The 23,495-nt window shown below is 39.9% G+C and overlaps 1 protein-coding gene across 1 annotated transcript in view; it reads left to right on the forward strand.

Moving 5' to 3' along the window:
- Kcnb2 (potassium voltage-gated channel subfamily B member 2) overlaps window positions 1-23,495 on the forward strand; it is a 413,948-nt gene that overhangs the window by 16,621 nt on the left and 373,832 nt on the right. Inside the window, exon 2 of the mRNA XM_028864611.2 lies at window positions 8,622-9,289. Within this exon, the coding sequence (XP_028720444.1) occupies window positions 8,711-9,289 (579 nt within the window). The 5' untranslated portion in view covers window positions 8,622-8,710. The remainder of the gene's footprint in view (window positions 1-8,621; window positions 9,290-23,495) is intronic.

The following is a 23,495-nucleotide window of genomic DNA, read 5'->3' on the forward strand; positions in this document are numbered from 1 at the left end:
TGTACAACAGATACACGTGGCAGATTAAAAGAGGGGGCAGGGACAAGGAAAGGACTATTTAAACACTGTCACATACAAATGGATGCTTGAAAAGGACACTTAATGATCTGCCCTGATGATGAGAATAGATGGAGGGCATGAAGAGACAATAGTGTCTATACTTAGGGACCCTGTTTCCTTTACTACCTACTAATCATAAAAAAGTAAATAAATAAAAATAAAGCCAAGCAGACATGTACTTATGATGAGTTCTGGTGTTTAAATATGGTCCATTCATATGATTTTCTTTCTGTCGTAGAATCTAGAACACATCATCTTTCAATCAGAATGACAGAAAGGAAGGAGGGTTGAAAGGCAGAGCAGAGGGTGGTCAGATGGAGAGGAGAGAAGAGGAGGGGAGGAGAGCAAGGAGAGAAGGGGAAGAGAATGGTAGATAGAGAAGGAGAGAGGGGAGGAAAGAAATGAAGAAAGAAAGCAAAGGAGAGAGGAGGGAGGGAGGAGGGAGGAAGGGAGGCAGGAGGGAGGGAGGAGAGAGGAAGGGAAGGAGGAAGGAAGGAAGACTTTTGACTCTGACTTTGCTGTTCCCCTGAGTGACTGTGAAGGCACAATAACAGTTCATGTTTTGCCTGCTTTCATTATTGTTTCATTTGGATTTTTGTATCACGCCTGTGTACCTTCACTAGATTATAAGTTCCATGATGTCTCCAATGGCCCAGGGCAGAGTAGTTCCTCATATGTAGTTGCTGAACAAACAAAGAAGGAACTCTAGATGATCTACAGAGTGATACAATAAAAGCATCATGATAGATAAAACAGACTGATGACTCACTGAGGCAGGGGCTGTTGCTCCTCTCTGGAAAAGATACTTGTTTTAATCTTGAATGACAAGTGAGGGTTTGTCAGAAAGAGAATGCAGCAAAGAACATTTTATAGAGGAATCCATATTGGATTGGAAAAATGGCAGATAATGTGAGGTATCTGGAATGGAAGAAAATGATTTCTAAATAAATCTGGAAAAGATTATGCTGCAGAGCCAATCTTTAGTATTTGGACCTTAAGAGGCCCAATATTACCTGACACATGATGGACTCCAGAAAACAGGGACTGGAACACAATTGGAAAATTTTTGTCTACTACTAATACATCCTAAATGAGAAATATCACTGTGTAAAAATCATATTCCTGAATGTTCGAGACTCATCATTATGTGCATCAAAGCTACTAGTGTTAGAAGGAGCCTAACAACATGTTCAAACTCTATCCAAATTTTATAAACTTTTTTAGTTTGGTTTCATAGAGCCTGACTTTGCTTTATGACAGCCATCCAAATGGAGTATGAAGTGTCAGCCAATCATCCAAGGAATTAACTGTACCATCCAGACAGAAGCCCAGGGAGCAACTATAGTCTTCAAGAGATTAGTATCGCCCATTGCTTGTTATTCCCTCAGCGCTAAGAACTTTTCTGTTGGTTGCTTTCTGTGTTTTTCTGACCAGCTTTCATCTTTGCTCCTGTCCTTTACTCCATTGTGATTCTGGGAAGACTTTTGTAAAAAGAAATAATGTGTCTTAGGTCCCAACATAAGGTCATGCTCTCCATCATAATATCAAACTCCAGCCAGGCGGTGGTGGCTCATGCCTTTAATCCCAGCACTCAGGAGGCAGAGGCAGGTGAATCTCTGTGAGTTCGAGGCCAGCCTAGGCTACAGAGTGAGTTCCGGGAAAGGCGCAAAGCTACACAGAGAAACCCTGTCTCAAAAAACAAACAAACAAACAACCCCCCAAAATCAAACTCTACATAAGGGCACACTCTCATAGTATTAAACTCCCTACTTGAATGGCCAAGTGATACTATGAAAGTTGAGCTTTACGCCATATAAACAATTAATGGGGAAAAGGGCCATGAATATGAAAGTGAGCAAGGCGGTATATGTGGTAGGGTTTGGAGGGAGGAAAGGAAAATGATATAATTATTCTATAATCTCAAAAAATAAAAGAATATTTTCAAAGAAACATTAAAAAGACCATTGTTCTAAATATAAGTCTAGAGCCTTCATGCTCTAAGTATAGCAAACACACGCATATATTATCTAACTAACTCTTTAAATAATTCTGTATTCTAGTGAAGAAAATGGTGTCTAAATAAAATAGTTTATTTATAGATTTGGGGACGTCTGTGTTATTGAAAAATGCTCACATTACATCTTCTTTAATACCTGTCTTTGCCCCTTCTGACTGCAGAAAAGCACATCCTGTGACCACAGAAGGCAAGCAAAGCTTTGGGCAACTATTTGAGTGCATCTAAAAAAAGCATCGCATCACTTATAGCAAGGGGGAAAGTTCTAGGTTTTTTGTTTTTAACTAAAAAGTAAATAGTTGTGCTAAAACTGAGGGTCACATAGACACGAGTGGCCTTTGGTTGCAAAAGAGAGGTTTGCACCCTCTACTCAGGACACAGCGGCACCTCAGCCCTTACTGGAGCCTGACCTGTTGAAAAGCCACAGACAGTCTGAAATGAGACAGCATCTCTAAGTTCCAACATAATCCTGGTTTGCCCAGTTTTCTTAGAATCCTTGAGCGGTTCCAGGAACTCTGTTTAGAATATTGTCTTGACATAAGAAGTTTGATGTATTTTTATATTGTTAATTATTTTAAAGGTTTTTTTTTCACTTTTTATTAAGGTGGTTTAAAGGATTTTAATAGGGAGTATATTTTTAAAATTGATTTCATTACCATCTAACAGTAATTTTGTCTTTCTCTCCAGATATTAACCACAGACAATCTTTGTGGCTTTTTGAAATAGAAACAGCATTCCCAAAATCTACTCCTTGAGATATACGTGAAATTTTAAGAAGCAACCGCATAGTTAGATATGGATCCTAGAGATGTAAAGGTCTAAAAGCTCTTTGCTTGCAAATATCTGGTCAGCACAGGCCAGCAACACAACACTGCAATGAGACATCACTAAGCCCTTTAGAAACATTTGCTTTTTGTGTTCCCCGACCCAGCTCGGTCACACTAAGGAAGTGTCAAGCGTATGACATAATGCTAGTATTTTTGAGACTGCAGAAAGGAAAAAAAGAAAAAAAAAATCTCCTTTTCAAACCTGGAGCCTGGAGCTGTAATTATGATGCCATGATCAGAAAGTTGTGTTTTGTCAGCTTCGGCCCTGAATGGGTGGCAGCATAATTCCACGCTGCTGCTGGGAGAAGGATGCAGCTGTGCTAACCTCCAGGATTTGTGGTTGTTTACTGTGCAAAGAGTCGCTTTCTTCTTAGACTAATGGAGGGATGTTGAGTACATTTGCACTGGCCAATTGATCTGCTGTAAGGCTTTATGTTTAGTCGATCCAACAAAGACAAAATATCAACTGTGATTTCATCCCCGACATAAGTATATATCTTCGTTTGTAACTGGTAATTTACATATACATAAATTCTGCAGTTACTTAATACCTATAGTTTAGGTATTGAATCATTTGATATTCAATGTATCTACAAGTTGAATTATGTGATTAATTTTTATGGAGTAAAATTATTATGGTAGACATAATTTCATATATAAAATTGTATGTGAGAGAACACAGTACTGTATCCATTTGCATTACCAAAATTAAAAACATAAATTTTGCCAGTACTCTGGAGTGGTAAGATACAATACCTAACCCAGAGCAAACTGAGAGATTCATTGTTATAAGTAAAATTAATATGGAAGAAAAGAATATAGATTAAAAGTGAAATGCTGCAGAATAGAAAATTAACCAAATGCTAAATAAAATGAGTGAAACTTTTATGATATTCAGAATGTAGTCTTGTCTAAGCCATGATAAAAATTAAAGGGCTCTTAAAGTGAAATATGTGAACCACCTTCTTCTATTTGGAAGCTAGAAGTGAAAATGAAAAGTTTTCATTGATTTAGAGGTAGTCTGTGTTTATTCCTGTTTAAAGTAAACACAGAGATTGAAGGGAAGATGGGAAAGGCCACAGAATCAGTGACAGGAAAATAGCACGCGGATGTCACAGGAAGTCAGAGAATCATAGACTTGGAAATGCCACTGTTCTATCGACAAGGAAACCAAACCCCAACCAGAAAGGTCAGCCCAAGTGGGAAGAGATGCTATAGCCCTCCTACACCCATCCGTGGAAAGCACCTTGGGGCAGGCATGGCAGCTGGTGCCTAAGTCCCGGTTGCTTGGGAGGCTGATGCAGGTAGGCTGCTTGAGATTAAGTTTAGGAGTCTGAGATTCAACTGGGAAACATAGTAACACCTAGTCAGAGGCAGTGAAAATACTGTCAGGGGCTGTGGTTACCTCAATGGTAAGGTGTGTACCTTAGTAGTACAAGTACCAAGCACTAGGTTCAGCCTCCAACACCTGAAAACTAATAAACAGCTTGGTTTACATATTTTTGTTGTCCTCTAAAACAAGATCTGATAACTGAATCTCAAGAGGTTTTTATATGGGAAGCAGTTAACTCTGAAAATAATATTCTGTTTTTGGATGTTTTCCCAGGTTGTGAGAATCAAATGACATAGTGAACATGCATGTTAGGAAGACAGGAGGTGGGGGGGGCAGTAAGACATAGAATTTGCAGGGTGGTGGAGACAGGAGAGTAGGGGGAGGCGCCAGCTGGTAGACCCAACGGGTTGGTGAATTCTGAGGTTCTGGTGTCTGGGCTGGTGCACTAGAGTGTACTGGAATTATTGGCTTATTCTGAAAGCCTTTTTGACTCTCTGAACACAATTCACAATTCTTTAGTTACTCAAGAACTGATGTCTTTAATCAGGAAACATGAAGAACATTCTGCCAAAGGTGAATGAGGAAATTTTACCACAGTAATGAAAGCCACAACAGACAATGTTAAGTTGTAAGGAAATCGAATCAACAGGGCATTCTCTCACCCTGGTCGCTCTTTTCACTTTGAAAAGAAGGCATTGGGTTTCCGCCTGCCTTTTATTGAGGGAATCTGTAATCAACACTGGATTTCTTATAATAGAAAGTTCTTGATCAGTGAAGAAGATATTTTGAAATCTAAGTCCTCTGACCTCTCTTCTCTTTTCACTTGAGACAGCCTTTGAAAGGGAAAATTCTGTGAAGTCATGGGCATGAAATTGCTTAAGGATGGTGTCCTGCTAGCAATTGGGACACTGCATTTTCTCTTGGCAATAACATTACAAGATGTCAGGTCTCAGTTTACCTTTGATCATAGTTATGAAATGTTTCTATCAGAGTCACGTTAAAGCTCTCTCTGTCTCTCTATCATAACCTCACACATGAGGTAATTAATTAAAACACTGTTTTTCTTAAGCAGAAGGCATGATATTCTAAAGGAGTAAGTGCATTTTCTATTCCTTTGTCCTTGTGATGGCTGTTCCTGGTCATGAATTTTACATACCCAGGAAGAGAGAACCTCAGTTGAACAATATAGACTCTGTCAAACTGGCCTGTGCGTATGCCTGCAGGGGATTTTCTTCATTGGTGATTGATGGAGCAGGGCCATGCTGGGCAAATGGTCCTCGGTTGCATTAGGAGGTTATCTGAACAGAAGCAGTGAGTGAGTCAGGAAGTAACATTCTTCCATGGTCTTTGCTTCAGTTCTTACTTCCAACATTCTGCTCAGGTTCTTGCCCTGGCCCAGCTTTCTTCGATATTCATTGTGTGATGTGGAGGTATAAGCCAAATAAACCCTTCCTTCTCCAAGTTGCTTTGGGTTGGTGTTTTATCACAGTAAAGGAAAAGCAAAGTAGAACAGTGTCAGAGCTCAAAGCAGTCCGGCCTTAATGTTTGTTGTGCGTGGGAACTAGTGAAAGACTTTGAGTTGTTATGGCGTCAGCAGAATGAAGTCACTCAGTGGAGGAGACATCTGGACTCACCACTGGAATTGCCCTTTCCCTAATATTTTCATTCAGTTTTGCCTGATATTGATGTTGCTGCTCATTAAAAAAATATTTATAGTTCAATGTCAGTAAGATATAAAATGTGGACATGAACATCAATGTCAACATAGTGCATATTACAGGGTGCCTGTTATTTGTAGATCTATATCTCAATAGAGAAAAAGGATGGACCCACAAGTCCAGGCCTTAGAAGGCAAAAGATATACCAGCATTCATTTAATAAACACGAATGTGCTTTTTTCTTATTCATTTTCTTTCAGTGGTTGAAAACCAAACCTCAGGAAGATCTGTGAATACTCTCACTTTATTCAGATGTGTTTTCTTGGAGTGAGGTCTTTACACAGACTGTCTCAGTTACTCACAGTGATGCCACATCTGACAGATGAGCTAGTATTCTGGTCTTTATAAAGGAAGAATTCAAGTTCAAACAACTTTAACAATCACTATAGTCTCTGATAGTCCCTTTTTCCTTTTCTAAAAATGGACATATTTTTACCAGACAAGAGGGAAGTGTGTGTGTGTGTGTGTGTGTGTGTGTGTGTGTGTGTGTGTGTGTGTGTGCTTAAAATATTCCTATAATTATATATCTGAAAAAAACTCCCAATTCAAATATATTTGCTGTCCATGTCTAAAATACTTCTTACATAGTCCATCTACTTTTTCTTCAGAAGCCAAACATATTCATTTGAGAGGATGCTTGGCCTCCAGATGGAGAAATAAATTTAACTTGCAGATGGAGAATCCTGGGGCTTGCAGACATTGTTGTGCATCTTACAAGAAAGTTCTAGGCATAAGAACCTCTTGGATCTCAAAGTTCATCCCTTTAGCACAGGCACTGACCTGTGAAACATGGCATATTACATTAAGGAGAGTGCTGTGGGCCAGTTTCTCCAAGCTCTGTGATTTTCTGCCAAATCACTCAGAAGACATTAACCATGAGGCTTCTTGCTGCTTCAGATGGCAATACAATAAGAACATCAAAGGGAAAACATCACAGATACTATGTTATAACCAAGTAATGCCCAATGGAAAGAGATGTGTTGCAAAAGAAGACAAACCACACATACAATAACATATTCTGTACATGTACAGCCTATATACATGGGTGCACTTTAAGCACACGATCCCAACAACTTCATGTATACATTTTTCTGTTAGCTGCCTTATGGAAAACAAAGAATTGACTCATTATTTAAATATAGTAAACCTCTCCAGTGTATAAGAGCAGCACTCAATGACAAGGGCATAAAAATAAAAAAGGGTGGACTTGTTCTTGGGAGCTTGTGATATATTGTGGAAACATTGTTACAATAACATGGTGAAAGACAAGAGATACAGTTTCTTGATCTGAGAGGGGGGTATGTCATGGAAGACCCTCTGGAGGAGGTAACATCTGGCCCAAGTCTTGAAAATCAAGCAGTTGTTGAGCAAAAGGAAATAGAAAAATGTAGATCCCACCAGGATCCACTATAAATAAGCCAAGTTCTAGAAACAGTGGTGTGTGCATGATGGGGTTGTTGCAACATGAAGGAAAAGTCTCCTTTATCCACTCTTTCACTTTCTGTGTGTTTGGTTAACCGTGGTCAAACAAGGTCCTAAAATATTACATGGAAATATACAGAAATTAACAATTCTTAGTTTTAGATAACTTCTTATAGTATATTATTATAATTCTTATATTTTACTATTAGCTATTACTGTTACTGTACTTAAAATTAAAACACAGAAATATGCATGTGTGTCTGTATGAAAAGCATTTCATGATATAGCTTTCCATATCTAGCTGTCTATATCATCTACCTATCATCCATCTATCTACCTAGCTATACACATTTCAAGTATACCAAAATCCACTGAGTATTTTGAGTCATATCCCCTGTAGATAGGAGATAGTTTTCAGACAGTGACTTGGACTAAAAGGGAAGGTGGAGAGGATCTTGCAGGACTGACTAGGTTTTACTTTCAATAACAAGGAGCCTTTGAAGGTTTAAGACCGGTGACAAGGCCAAGTCTGTATCTTAGTAGATGGTTTTTGTAGCTATTTGGTAAGTGGTTTTCAGATGGTCAGCACCAGAGGTTGGGCCAGTTTTAATGGCCTTAAGAGAGACACATACCAAGGAAGGCAAGGGATTTAGCTCTGTACCTTGGTGCTGGGGACTGGGTCATGGCAGAGGGTAGAAGCAGTGTCTAGGAGATATAATGCCCAGACTTCTGTAGATGCATGAAGATGAGAGGATCAGGTGCTCTCAGACTTTGGCTTGGGTGACTGGGGTAGGTGTGGGCATGAGGAAGGTCATCAAACTGAAACGGGTGGTATAGACAGGACCTGACCGGGTAGGTTAGAGGTGTAGCTGATATAACTGTGCCAGGTGTTATGAACAGGACCTGACTGGGTAGGTTAGAGGCGTAGCTGGTAGAACTGCGCTGAGGTTTTTCTCTCTGAGGCCTTCATCAGCACGGGTTTTCAGCAACTTGAGCAAAAGGACTGGGGTGACACAGTTAGGTCTCATCAACTTACAGATGTGCACAAGTGAACACACAACTTCCTCTGTGAACCTAACTATGTTGCTTCCCCTCTTTCTTATCTCCTACAACATAGATGTATACCTGTAGAAGAATGACCATTAATAACATACCTGGTTGTAACAGCTGAAGGACCCAGTAGGACAGGCCACGCTGTGGGATGTGGGAGAACTGTGAATAACCAAACGCTGTTGCTTTGTTTCCAGCTGCCATGGAGATGCCTGCTCCGGAGGAGTCCTGCCGCAGCTGACCTCCTCTTTAAGGACCCTGGCTCTGTGGTTCTGTCCAATTCAAAATGGCAGAAAAGGCTCCACCTGGCTTGAACAGGAAGACGTCCAGGTCGACACTTTCTCTTCCTCCAGAACCTGTGGACATTATTCGAAGCAAAACGTGCTCTCGGAGAGTTAAGATCAACGTGGGGGGCCTTAACCACGAAGTCCTATGGAGAACTCTGGATAGGCTACCCAGGACACGCTTGGGGAAGCTTCGAGACTGCAACACGCACGAGAGCCTCCTGGAGGTATGCGATGACTACAATCTTAACGAGAATGAGTATTTCTTCGACCGACATCCTGGAGCTTTCACGTCTATTCTAAACTTCTACCGGACAGGAAAGCTCCACATGATGGAAGAAATGTGTGCACTCTCTTTTGGCCAAGAGCTTGATTACTGGGGCATCGATGAGATCTACTTAGAATCCTGCTGCCAAGCCAGATACCATCAGAAGAAAGAGCAGATGAATGAAGAACTGAGGCGGGAGGCAGAGACCATGCGTGAGCGGGAGGGAGAGGAATTTGATAACACCTGCTGCCCTGAGAAAAGGAAGAAACTTTGGGACTTGCTGGAGAAACCGAATTCATCCGTGGCTGCAAAGGTATGGAAAACATGGTCTTGGGTCACCTGTGTAGTCAAAAAAGGTGGAGTGCTCACTGAGCACAGTTTTCTTCATTGCTGTGGTAAGACAGAACAAAACGTGGCTGCACAGTACCGTATGTAGGCAGATGTCATTTTTCCTGTGGGATGTAATAAAATGGTGCTAGTCCTTGAGAAATATTATTGTCTGTAGGGACAGGCCTGCACCTTAAGGTAGGGTTCTGATTTCCATGGTGTGGTGCCTTGGAGGTGGAGAAAGAAACCATGACTGAGACCCAAAGTTAGAGTCTTGTAGACCCGGACATAAGCTTCATCTTTGGTCAAGAAGGTGCTGTTATTAGAAGAAGCAAAAGTGCTTCCTGGCCTGGTTCAGTGGAAGATCAGGGAAAGAGAAGCTAGCATGTCCCAGAGGACTGAGAGGTCATATACAGGAGAAGGGAACCATCCTAAAAAGCTGTGTAACACTTGGGCCAGTGCTCACAACGCACCCATTGACCTGTCCTGTGAGGTCTTCTGTCATAGAGTTGTTTTTAACTACTGATGCATGTTTCTTTTATAAAACTGGTATATTATCATGTCTCAGAGTTTATAAAGTATTTGCTTAAAATGAAGGCAAACTTGTGTTTTTCATTGTGCCTGCATATATAGCCAAATCCAAATTAGTTTTCTGTCACTGATTTTTGTGTTTGGTTATAATGCATGATTCTGTTTGTCTAATTTTATGTAGAGCATCAAGAGTGCGTGAAAGCCAATTTCCATGCCATATATTTAATTCTATATTGCAATAGGAATGATACAGAAGACATCAAGTTGCCGTTAGCTGCAGGAGCATAACATCAATGGTTTGCTCCTGGTAGATGACATGGAGTGGGGTAGAGAGAGGGAATGCCATCATATGGGGCTTTCTGGTTGCTCTTTCACCTTAAAGTTTCTTCCTCTGTAACTGCGAATGGCTGCAGAATTAAAACAGAACATATGAGCCTTTGGACCTGAAATGAACCTTCTACAGGACCACCGGCAGCATAAATAATGACAGCAGCTGATACAGATGATGAGCATGTTGGTTCTCACGGCCTTTGGTTTACCTGAGTTGGTTTCTGATTGACTTCCAAAAGCATTTTATTTTCTGGGCAGGATGTGTACTTTAAATAAAAAAAAATGTCTTTCCTTTATACACAATGAAGAAATGTACCTTGATGGCGACTGTACAATGTCACTCGCTCTTCTTTCCTTTTTTAGTGACAAATCCTTGGTTTGCTCTTGCTTGTCCTGTATGTAGGAGGGAGACATGTCACCCGTGTGGAGATTTGTTGGGAAAGGTGATTGCCTTCCCCCGGGTTGAGTATTCAGTTACATATTTGAGTTCCTACTGAAAATATGGGGTGGATTTTGAAAGTGAATAAAGTAGACTATAGATTTAAGTTAGTATTGTGGAAGTTAAAAATTAACTTTATAGAAAGACTTTCAGCAACAGAGGGAAAAGTTAGGTTTACATCAAAAGTTCAAGAAGGAGTTTAATCAAGTATGTAAAATCAAGCAGGTGGATCAAGAAGACTTGAAGTTGATATCATTGATTTGATCATAACATTATCGATACACATCTAACATGGAATGCTAGTGGAGAAGATATTTGAAATATATGTTTTTTCCTTCTTGGTAAGGTAGTGCTAGATTAGGGTCAGTAACATGTTTTCTAGACAAGGGAGTATATTTGACTTCTAAAGTTTGAAAGCAGTACCTATTTCTTGATCTCTAGGAAGATAATGGCTTATTGTAATATACTATTTTTACCCTATATATCAACAATTATTTAAGCTTGCTTTGTATAGATATGTGCTTAAAACAATATGCAAAAGCTATGTACACTGTCCTTCAATTTTTTATGTTGTTATAAATAGTAAATTTGTCTCCACATATTAATGAGGAGTGATTTTGCTGCCTTAAGGACAGTCATAAAGCATTTATGTTTATTTCAATGTCCACATTTCCTCTCTGATTCAATATGAAATATTATGGAACTGTTTATGTCTGATTCCGTAGTATTTTAATGAAAGTGTTCCTCTTTTGTCTGAGCTTTGAGACCTTTTAAAACAAGCTTTGCATGATGCTCAATGTAAACCTATGTCTTCTTCCATATGTTTAAAAAGCAATAAAACTTGTTCTTTTCCTAGAGGGATTTTGGGAATGAGAGGGCCCATTCAGCTATGTGTGAATAGCTTTTTTTTGTAACTTAAGAATAAGCAGTTGTGTTACATCTGCAGGGGAATGACACTCCAGTCCTCACTATATATTTAGGTTCTGAATACATTGGGTTCTTTATGTGTATGAAACTCGTGTGGAAATTGCTGGAATTGCTCTGTGTTCTTAGGAGGCCTAGGAGGTAGAGATCTGTGGTCCAGGTGTCTGTTGATCTTTCTTGCCCAACCATTGCTGCTTTTGTGAGTTGAACTCATGTTCCACATACACTATACGCTTAAAGCAGAAACTTGTGAAAATGCTCCCTTCTTCCCAGAATTTACAATCTGGCCTTTTATCTCAGGAATTTCATACCACTGAAAATACTGGGATTTTCCTCTTCTGGTTTCTCTATATTTTCTGATTTTTCTGTAATAAAATACAGCTGGGCATGTTGCTGCATAGCTGTAATCCTAGCACTCAGAATGAAGAGGCAGGAAGATTGCTGGCAGTTAAAATCAACCTAGGCTGTATATCTAGTTCCAGATCAGCCCATGCTATGTACTGAGACCTTGTATCAGAAAACAGAAACAAACAAATGAAAAAAAAATGAATGTTTTGAGATTATTTGCCATTCCAATCACACTCCTAGTGTGGAAGGAAAAGATTTTTATCAGACTACCCATAATAAGTTAACTATCTACTCACTGATATATAATGCATATTCGATAATTTAGTAGCAATTGCTCAGCCATGCTACGTGTATCCATCGTGATGCACATACTCACGACTGACCTGCTCTACTTCATGTTTGGATAGGATCCTGTCGGTAAGAATTGGACCCTTAGAGAGCAGGCTCTCCAGTATCACATAAAGAACTACATTACCAAATAACTTTCAGGTGTATTAGAGCAACAACATCATTTGAAACATCAGTATCTGACTAATTAGCTTCTGTGCACATGCACAGAAGATGGTGAACTGTAATTGTACTTTTTATAAAATCTGAACGGACTGGTAGAAATGGTGTCTCTGGGTTTCAGACACGGCTCAGTGGTAGGTGCTTGAATAGTATGTGTAAGGGTGTTAAATCTTAGCACTGCAGTCAAGGGAAATGTCTTTATCAGTTCTAGGTGGTATGGTATGACTTATGATCTGGTATTGCAGCCTAAGTTGACATTTGCAAGGCGGACTTTGTCTTTTTCCAGCATGTCAGTCTATCTTAGAACCTATATTCACCTTCAGGTAGAGATACTGCCCTGAGTTAAAATGACAGGCTGTTTGTCAATGATGGGTCCAGCCACATGGTCTGGAAAATGACTAGGAAGCCTCTCTGAATACATGTGAGAGGGGATTATTGGCTCTGCTATGTTTTCATAGGATTGTGGAAAGCCAAGGGCCAGAATTAACTCAATGTCAGTTCCCTAGGCAGTAGATTGGAATTAGATTTGAGCCTGTACCTCTTCCAGACTGGAACAATTTAGTCTATTTCCAGATTTGAAGCATTTTTCTCTTTTTATTTGGCCTTTTCCAAGGGAGCTGCAATAGCCATTTCCTATAAATATCACTGACAGGGACTTCAATGTAAGGGATGTTTAGAAGATCTGAGGAAAATACTTCTTGTCCCCTGTAGTACCCTCAGGCTTGAGGTAGAGAACAGAGGCACACAGCTGCCTACATTCTGAAGTAGACTAACTCACTGCATACCACACAAGGCCACACTCTGGATTTCTAACGACAGCTGTGGACTAAGGACATCAGATCAGTGTCCACAGCATTGCCTCAGCCTGGGCACAGGTAGAAATGACTCCAGAATAGTGCCTGGCAGCAGACTGATCTCAGACTGAGGCAACACAGAGAACCAGGGTTCCAAGGAGCCCTGACCTGGGAAGAGCCGAACACAGAAATACATTTCTGTTCAGTGGAACCAGACAGTGGGAGCCATGCAGCAGCCTTGTCAGACATGACGCAGAGTCCGGAGTGGACACTAGATCTTGTCTGCTTCCTCTTCAGTTCCTTCATTTGCCATGGCTGACCTGCTTCATACACGTTCCCCACTACTCTTGAGTTTCTCTTCCTTCCCCTTTTCCTCTCCTCACTTTTGAAATCCTGGGCCCCCCCCTCCTCCTCCTGACCCTCTTCCTTCCCTTCTTATTCTTTCTCATCTTCTTCCTCCTCTGCCTCTGTCCTTCACAAACAGCCTCTTTGTCCTAAATGACTCTTCACCCTCATCCTCTTCCTCCCTTCTTCTTCTTCCTCCTCCTCCCTCTCCCCTACTCAGTTCTCCCATCTTTCATGCTTAGGAAGTAGCTGTATAGCTTAAGGAAGTGGAGGTGATTAACCAGAGAAATGTTTTCTCAACAAGTTTTTATTAATAGCTACCTAACGAGAAAAATTAAATTTTCCCTAAAAAAAAAAAAAAAAAAAAAAAAAAAAGGAAGAAACCAAACAACAAAGAATAAGACGGAATAACATTTTTTTAAAGTGGAGCTTGAAATGCTGCAAATGACCATCTTGTCTAAGTCTCTTCAGCCTTTCCCATTAGAACTAGCTTTTCTCCCCTTACAGCGATTATTTTATCCATTGAAGTTGCAGGGATCTGGGAAAAGGATATGAATCCATGCCCCTGCCTTTGACTCCTTCTTTCCATACTCTACATGGCCATCATGGGTAGCATGGCCCAGCACAGCACCTAAAGCAAGCCTGGACCTCCTACTCCCTGGAGACCTGGGGTCAATGTCAGGAACTTCCCGCTGTTGGGTTGCTCTATGTGCAATAGCACACACCCTCTTTTATCCCACTGTGTGGGCCTTTAATGTCACAAAAACAGTAAAGAGAAAATACATCAAAAGAAACAAAAAAAAAACCCTTTGAGCTCATCAAGGAGAAAGAATATATAGCATTCTCATTCTTTTTATAGTATCTGGATCAATTATTCTAATGCTTTGAAAGAAAAAACCTACTAGAAAATAATCACAGGTGATTTCTGCTTAGTTCAAGAATGGAACTGTCACATGTTGACTTGTGGGTCTGTACAGGGCCAAGCTCTGCTATATGATAGTCTTCATCTAACTCTGTGATGCCTCCTTTTATGATCAAAACCAAGTGACAATAAGCATTCACATAATGACAGACTCAAAAGATGATGGTGCAGTGTGAGCACACACAGAGAAATCTGCCTGCATCTATGCAGTTTTGTGAAGTAGACAGGTTGGTAATTCTTAACTAGGATTGACAGTTGACTAATAACCTTGCTAGTGGTTGCTTTGGTGTTCCTCAGTCTCCTTTCTCCTTTTCTTTCCAAATCTTCTTCTCTCTTCTCTTTCTTCACTCACATTTTTCAAAGTAAGCCAGTCTGTGTTCTCTGGTTCTATACCGTAAGAGTTCAGAGGTGCCAACAGGAGATGGGAGATTGAACACAATGTGGCCAAGCTGTGGAGGATGAACTTGGAGGCTGATGTTTTTTGTTTTTTGTTTTTAAAAAGCTTCATCAGTGCAGACAGAGTAGTCAAAATCCCAGCTTAAAAATATAGATAAAAAGAAAGCAGATTAGATAGAAAACAACAGAATTTTGGTTCAAATGTCTTAAATAATCCATTCCTTATGGTCTTATGGTCTTTTTCTAAATTCCACTTCTCTGTTTTTCCAGAAAGGCTGCTGTGAAAGGCCCCTCTGCTCCACTTGGTCACATTTGATCAGGATGAGAAAAGCAGGCAAATAGGAGGAACCCACAAGTTCAGTGTAAGCCTAACTTGACGGAGGTGTAAGAATAGAGTCTGCTTATTTGTTATTTTGGCTGTTACTTCAATCTAATTATTAGTAACTTCTTTTTGCATGTGAAGACATCTCTCTTTACACTGTGACTTGTGTGATCACTCTCAACTACTTCCCCACCTCGTGCCACGGAGCAGGAACTTGAACTCGGGTCTTCCTGCTTGCCAAGAATCTACCCTGTACCCAGGAATGTTTGTGAAAAAAGAAAAATCCAAGAAATACTCATTTTTCATTTGTTTGTTTGGTTGGTTGGTTAGATGTTTGTGGTTGTTTTAAAGAGATCCGGTCCTAACATGCCAACAGCTTTTCATCTCTTTAAAAGACAAAACAAAGAGAAAGCATTCATGCTTCTTTCAAACTTGATTTTAAACATCAGTAAGTGATTATCGTTCTCAAAGTTAATCTAAAAACCCAAGAAGCTTTTTCTACACTGCCTAATATTATCAAAAGCCAGAATGCATTTGCAATATTTAAATGCCAAGGCTTTGAAACCCCAAGTAATAGCAGATTTGTTTTATTCCAATAAGAGCCTTTGTGAAGTGAATGAGCTGCTATTTTAAGTCAGCCTAAGTATTGTGAAAAATGGTCACAATATTGAACACTCTCCGCTTTGGAAGATTCTGGAAGGGTTTAAACAATATGTTTTGATTAACCGCTCTTACTGGAGCTTGATCCCCCATTAAAAAGGGAAGAAGAAACCAAACCCTTCAAATGCTAAGCGCTTAAAAGGAAATTCCAGTTGCATGTTCAGAGAGCTTACCCAACTTATTTGTGTTCAAGAATTTGTTTTCTAGTGGAATAATGCCTTGAGAGCCTGGCTGATAGATGAATGAAGCTGCTTTGATTCATTGAGGAGATGGCTAGAAATTGCCTTTTCCATTATTGTTCATATTTTCATGGTTTAGCTTTGTCTACAGCATGTCACAGAAAACACATCATTTTTTTTTCAAAACTGATAGACTGGTATACACGGCATGGCATAGAACAGTGACAGTCACACTGACGTATAATATGATATAGATACAGCATTAATTCACCTAGAACTGAATGCCGGCAAAGACTGATTTGAATGTCATTGGTTTGTTCCCTTTAATGATCCAAATATTTAAGTTTGGCAGAAATATCAACCATGTGACAAAAAAGAAATCTCTTCCCAGAGGATACATTAATATGACCATTATGGAACTTCAAGCTTTAAATATAAAGTATTGACTGTCTTATTGAATATTACAATAAGTAGTACACAAATTCAATCATCAAAAAGAAAAGGTTTTAGATGTCTTATTCATGTTTGATTCGTCTATACTTCCAAACTGTTCCACAAAAGACAGTTCACTAGAAATCCATGCACTAATGACTCAAATAAAGTAACAATAAAAAAATCCAAAGCAAAAAATAGAAATGGAAAGATATTTTTAAAATTACCATAGTAACACTAGAGAATATTTTGTTTTCTGCAAAATGCTGTGCCTAATTTTAGGGAAATATTACAATCTTACCATTTTAAATAGTCCTTAATATTCATAAATAAAATTTGTGCTCATGATTGGAAGAACTTGCCTCTCTGGCCTTAGTGAATGTCACTAAATGGCCCAAAAGAAGATCCATTCATAATACAAACACCATCTGTGTACCATTTTGAACTGGATTTTTTTCTGATAAAACATGCTTTCAAAAGTAATTAACAGTCAATTATAGAATTATTACTTGAATTAAAAACCTATTTTAATGAAATCATAGCTACATAGGTGTAAAAGAACTGACAAAGTATAATTGATGAGGTAGATTTTTGTTTTGAGCAATGATTTAGCATTGCTGATTTTATTTCAATTGAGAGTAAGTGCAGAGTTCCTTGACATTCAACAGTTTTAATGTGCTGAGCCATTAATCTGAACTATATGTAATGTAAATTGAGATTAGGCATGCCAGTGACTGAGAGAATTTAGCTGGCCACAGAGCTTAACGTGTTTGAGGCTTTCTCTTCTTTGTATGAATTAATAAATTAATATTTTATGTTATATATGAAAGGGGCAATTCTATACAATAAGAGATTTATAAACATCTCATGAAACATTTATCATTAGGAATAACTTAGACAGGCATGGGAGAATGCTTGTAATCTTAGAACTTGAGGGGTTGAGGCAAGAAGATTGCGTGTTCAAAGGTAACCTGGTCTCCACAGTAAGACGCTGCTTCAAGATAAACAAATCAGTATTAAGTAGGAAATACACACACACACACACACACACACACACACACACACACACACACACACGCCTACTCACTTAGGTAGTCTAAGGTTTGATAGGGGCTTTCTCAATCCATCAGGAAATTTTCTTGCTTATCAATAGCCTGAAACGAAGCTGTTCCTGTATGAGCAGAGATATCCTCAACATCAAGCATGTTCCATACAGCATGTGGGGAGCAGCACTTCCTGTGCCTCTCAAGAGTGTATACCACCTCCTCCTTCTTTCTCTTTCCCCGTGTCTCCTGAACTAGAGTTGAAGATGGCTTTGTATCTCAGAATCAGAATTTAAGGACTTAATAATGAGTACATTGCCAGCCTAACTAGACATAGCCATTCTAGTATAAAGAAAATAGCTGGCCATGGTCTAACAGAGAACTACAGTAACAGATACAGAGGTGGATCATGGGAAAGAGGAAGATGTTTGCTTTCATCTTGATGAAGATGTTCTAGGAGGCACTGAAAGCTAACATCACAACCATTCCATACTTGGCATCTGTGTACTGTTCATATTTGACTGTGTAGATGTCTATATTTAAGTTGACTTCTTAAAATACATAAATTAAGTAGAGGTTACTTACCCTCTCCCTCCCTAAGTCACCCTTTTATTGTTTTTATTAACCCTGAAGTAAAGGAGATCCTCTGGATATCCCCAAGGACAAGTCACTGAAGTAGATATATCTGTCCAGATGCATACACACTGCCACTTCTCCATCTAAGCATGTTATAATATAAAGAATGCCCCTGCATGAAAATGCAGTGAACTGGAACATATATTTGTTAATTTAGTGTAGATTCAACTTTGTCATCCAAATAAGACGTTCAGCCCATTCAGAACATAACCTCCTGTGATAATCCGATCAAGCATGAAAATCCATGAGAAGTGCTCTATTATCCAAGAATAGAAAGATGAAGTGTTTTTATTAGTCTCCCAGGGTTTTGTTTCAGGATGTTGGAGGTCATTGCTACCCTGAGTGTCATGATTTAACTTGTGTCTCATTGAGTCACTCCTGATGCAACCACAAGTGTTGAATGTCATCCTAAATAGATGACACTCAAGCCTATGCCACAGCAGTACCAAGGGCAACCAAGTGATCTCAGCACAGCATCCTTTCCTGAAGCCTACCTCAGGGTATTTGCATATGAGAGGAAGGACTTCTGACCACTGCTATAACTCTAAGTCAATATAAAACCTCGAGTATAGCTTTGGATATTGAACTGCAGTTGTCCTGGTTGGTGACATCCAGCGTGTGTCCTCAACCAAATTTTCAGCTAGGAACTTCTTTTTTTAACATTGAGGTTTTAGTTTGCATTTCTAAATGGCATTCCTCTTTAGCGATGATTTGGGTGAGATTATCTGACTTGTTTTTTGGTGTCAGAGCAGGGCGTTTCAACCAGAACTTGGTTGAATTAAGAAATAAATCAGTGCCACTGTCTATGACAAATTTCTATGACCAGATTTGTGCTGTGACTGACTCACTTCATTCACACAGTGAGAATTTATGCTCTGGGAAGCTAGCAGAGGTCCTGCACGGTACCCTCAAGGTGAGGAATCTCTGAGGTTTCAGTGCATGTTTTGGTGTACAAGCAGACAAACATTGGTAAGAAGTGTTGCTGTTCAATTGCTGATAATTTTCGGTGCCACAGATGGAATGAACTGCATACTCAAAGAATAAAGATAAGAATGAGCAGACTAGGAAATAGGAAACCGTGCATTTGCCATTTCACATTGACTCTGTAAAAATCTAGCACATTTTATTATATTTCTTAAATGAATTCTGCAGGTGTGAAAATTATTGCATTACATAAGGAAAGTAATTGCATTATGAGTAATATTACAATTGAAAGCAAAAAAATCTGTTTTTTAGTACTGGTCTTTATTTTTCCATCTCTAGCACAGGAGCCATTATAAACATTTCAATCTCCACAGATTGTTTATAATGTAATAATCACACATGCCTTTCCCCTCTCTAAATTTTGAAAGATTAGCATGAGGTAGCTTAATAATCAGCAAACTATTTTGATTAACAATATAGCATGTACAATTTGTTCCCAAAGATAGAATGATGAATTTTTCTTTTGTACTTTGCAATGAATGAGCCTGAAGACAGGGAAACAGGTCTAGGTTGTTTACAGGCCATCCCAGCCTGCCTGTCAGAGAGGCCTCTTGGTATATTTCCAGTGTTGAAGAGATTGGTCAAGGTACCATATTACCACTGAGGAGGATTTGGAAGGCATGGTAATGTCTTTCTCACTGAAATTTAGCCTGTAAGAACATCCCCTAACTGCTTCCTTAGAGTTTGATTTCCTGTCTGCCTGAGTAGGCTCAAGTGCATCCTATATTCTTCTTTAACAAACCACTTCTGTATTCCTTCACCTGGACCAGCTCTTCCAAATGAATTAAAAAGAAGCCTGTCCCGCCCCCAGGACGATGTGCAGCCCCTTCCCACTGATCTCCCCAAGAGCCTTCCTCAGGAGAGACTGTGTGAGCTAATATGTAGATTATTAAACAAACTCCTGCTTCTCCATTTGATTCCTTTGGCTCTTGTTGAATTTTGCATTTATGTTAGCTTTTTCTTGTATCATTGTTGTGTGCTGATATTTTGTTAAACTTCATGATGTGAAACAGTATAGATTATAAATTAAGGAAAGTAGATGACCAATCACAAATTCAGCCTCCTTTTGTTTTTAACTTGGAAGGCAGGGACTCTAAGAGGAGGTAGGCTTTCCTTCATGGTTTGAAACCAGAATCTAGATTGTTCTTTCCCTGTTTCTTTAAGAGGAACAGGTTCATCATAAACTCAGCTTGTGCAAGGAAAGTAAGGCTTACCTTGTCATCCCTGTGGCTGCTGCTTTCTCCTCCGAGCCTCCTAATTTGAGCAGAAACATAACTTGGGGGAGGCTGTAGATAGAGAATCCAAAGCTGTATTTGCTTCCAGTTGAGACATTCTCCAAAGAGCTTCCTCATGCCCATCAGCACAATGACTCTAGTTTCCAATTCTGGGCCCTGATCCTTTCTCATAATCCCATTTCCCTCACAACCAGGGAAAAATGAACCTAATTCCCCACAGTCCAAGACCGCACACAGTTTTCATTCACTCTCTATATCAGCAGTGGGAAGCCATTTTCTGAAAAGGGCCAGGGTGTCAATGTTTTCAGTTTTGTGGGACTCCAAGTCTCCACTCAGCAGGTGTGGTGACAAAGCAGCTAGAAGGAATCTGAAACAACAAGGCTTCTTCGCGGCTTCCAATAAAACTTGACTCTGCAGCTGGGAACTATTCTGTCCAGCCTTACCACTCCTGAGGTACATGACTCTAAAGTCCTGATCTCTACTGAGATTGGGCTCTTGGCTAGACCTTGCTCACTGCCCTCTGCAGGCAATAACCCCATACGGCTGTGTCTATCTATGGAAAGCAGGAGCGACACTTCTCTAACTAGTTCAAGGATGCCTGCAGCTTAGCTGCAGCCACACCTGCAGATACATGGCTCATTGATACCTCTGGGAGCACCTTCAGTCTCGAACGCTGTCTATTCCCTAGCATTCTTTTTTTTTTTAATCTCAGCTCACATGCCACATTTCTGTGATTTGTTTCTGACTCTACTGTTTGCCCTAGTCTTGCAGCCAGATTTTGTCTGTGCTGTGTTCCTCTCCTTGGATCATGGCTTCAGAGGGATCATAGCGCCTCTTACCTTTAGTTCCTGACACCGTGCACAGTTCCGACTCAGTGTAACAAGTTCTCATTTCCTGCTACCAAATGGTACTGAAGGGTAATGATAGTAATAAAACCATGCTTGCAAATAGTTTCATGTCTCTGTGATGATTAAACAACATGGTTAGAAGTTGAATATCACATCCTAAATAATCAGACCTGGGTATTGCCAGGTTTGGCTTTGACAGTTTAAGAAAGTTGGAGATTTTATCGGTTTTAAATTGCTCTGTTTTTAAATGTAAGCCAAGAGCCGCCACAGCTGTGAGTTTTATATTTTTGTAATATATAACTTCTCCCTTCAGACAGCAGTGGAGGCTTCTCTGTATGCTGCAGGGTTTCTGTGAAGAAAGGAGTCAGGTGCTGCTGAGAGGCAGGCTTTCAGATATTTTGCCTTTCCAGGTCTGCTCATTTTGTCATCTGCACCACAGATTCTTGTCAGAGGCAGTAGGTGGCCTCTCAGTCTCTGCGTGTCGCAGAGGAGAGCTGGTGCTGACTCCGGGCATGTGTCCTTCCACACCCTGAGAGAATGGACATGTCATTTATTTACATTCGGCTTAATTTTGGAGAACTTTGGGTCGAAGGGATATTTGAGAAGTAGACTCAGTATGTGCTACTTACAACTCTGAGTGTGATAACACAGACGCTCATGTACGCCATGCATGGAGTAATGCATCACCTACACATGGACATGGAGGGACAATGGAAGCCTTGGCAGCTGGTCCTCCTGATGCTCAGAAAAGCTTCTCAGGGCACAGAGAGTCTGGAAGGCAGCCTGCTTTGAAGGACTTCCTGTTTCTGGAGACTGCAGACAGTTCTTTGTCAGGATACTGTCTCCCCAACACATCTGCAGTGAATTGAGAGCTGTAAGTGAGTAAGAAGGACAGAGTCAGTCCAGCGCTGCCCAGAGGGTACAAGCCCTGCAAGGGGACCTCATCACTGAAAAGCCATAAATAGGGACAAATCCAGGCTTTGAAACAAGACTAATATGGGGGTTTTGTGGAGAAATATTAAATGTAATATTTTTTGAAAATAGTAATTTTAATAAACATTGATTACTTATTCTCACTATAAAATGTAGAATAATAATGTTATCTACATAAGTGAACTGATTTTGTATAAACAAAAATATTTTTCTGGAAATGCCTTAGTTAAGATTTTATAGAAAAAAAACATGGGGAATATTTTGTTTGTTTCAAAAATGCTTGTAATCTGCACACTATTTTTCCAGCAAGTATGCTGAGACAATATTCTGATGTTTCAGATAATACTTTTGGGATTTTCTAATTTACTTTTTCCTAACAATGCTCATTGAACATGTTTTAAAGTTCTGTTACCTGTGAAGTGATTTCGTCTTCTTTTCATGTAACAGTTCACAAAACTATTTTCAGAACTATTTTGTGGATAAGCAACCGGAATTTAAGCCTTAAATGTGTCTTCTGGGAACATAATCGCAGTTGCTCACAGTTAGCTTTTTCATGGGTTAAATCTTTTTTATTTCTGATGCTCTCATACCTGCTTTTGAATTTTTGGTTCCACCGTAGTGTAACCCAGTTCTCTGGCTGGAGATCTGGCTCTAGAAGGGAGGACAAACACTGCCAAGTTACACCATGGTCCCAGTTCTACCACTGCAAACTGTACAAAAGAAAAGTCAGACTTGAGGAAATTATATGATTTTTATAGGAGACCAAGTTGGTAGGCATAGAATGACCAGAAGTCATCCTCTATACAAGCACAAATTAGAGCCGAGGTCAGTTTTGTGTATAGAGAAGTTTAATTATGCAGATTTTACTAGGCCCAGAAGGCTTTCTGAACCAGGGAATAAAGCAGAAGGGATGGAAGAGAAGAAGGAGAAAGTAGACATAAAGGCCACAGGAAAGGACAACAGTGTCGGATGCATGCATGGACCTTAGGGGACTGTCACGAGCAGAAAGCTGATGGAAGGCTCAGGAGGGCCTGCTTTGCTCTCACCCGAGGACCACTTGAGGGTCTGTGCTCACAGGGTTTATCAGTAGACAGGCTTCTGTTTGTGCACAGTGCTGGGGAGTTCTGGGGCATAGCACAGTAGCAGAGCTACAGGCCCAGGTTTAAGACATCTGGAATGGAGGGCTGACTCAGATCCTTCACCCACTTAGAGAGTTTGCCCAGTCTCAGAAACTTCACCAGATGGGGGAAAGGAGAGCAGTAAGTAGCAAATACAGTTGTTATAAAGACAAAATTAGCTACTTAGCAGGAGCCCTGGTATACATACACATCTAGAATATACGTTATCATCACTATTACCCAAAAAAATAGTCATCGCAAAG

Source organism: Peromyscus leucopus, chromosome 5, assembly GCF_004664715.2.
Source record: "Peromyscus leucopus breed LL Stock chromosome 5, UCI_PerLeu_2.1, whole genome shotgun sequence".
Lineage (NCBI taxonomy): Eukaryota > Metazoa > Chordata > Mammalia > Rodentia > Cricetidae > Peromyscus > Peromyscus leucopus.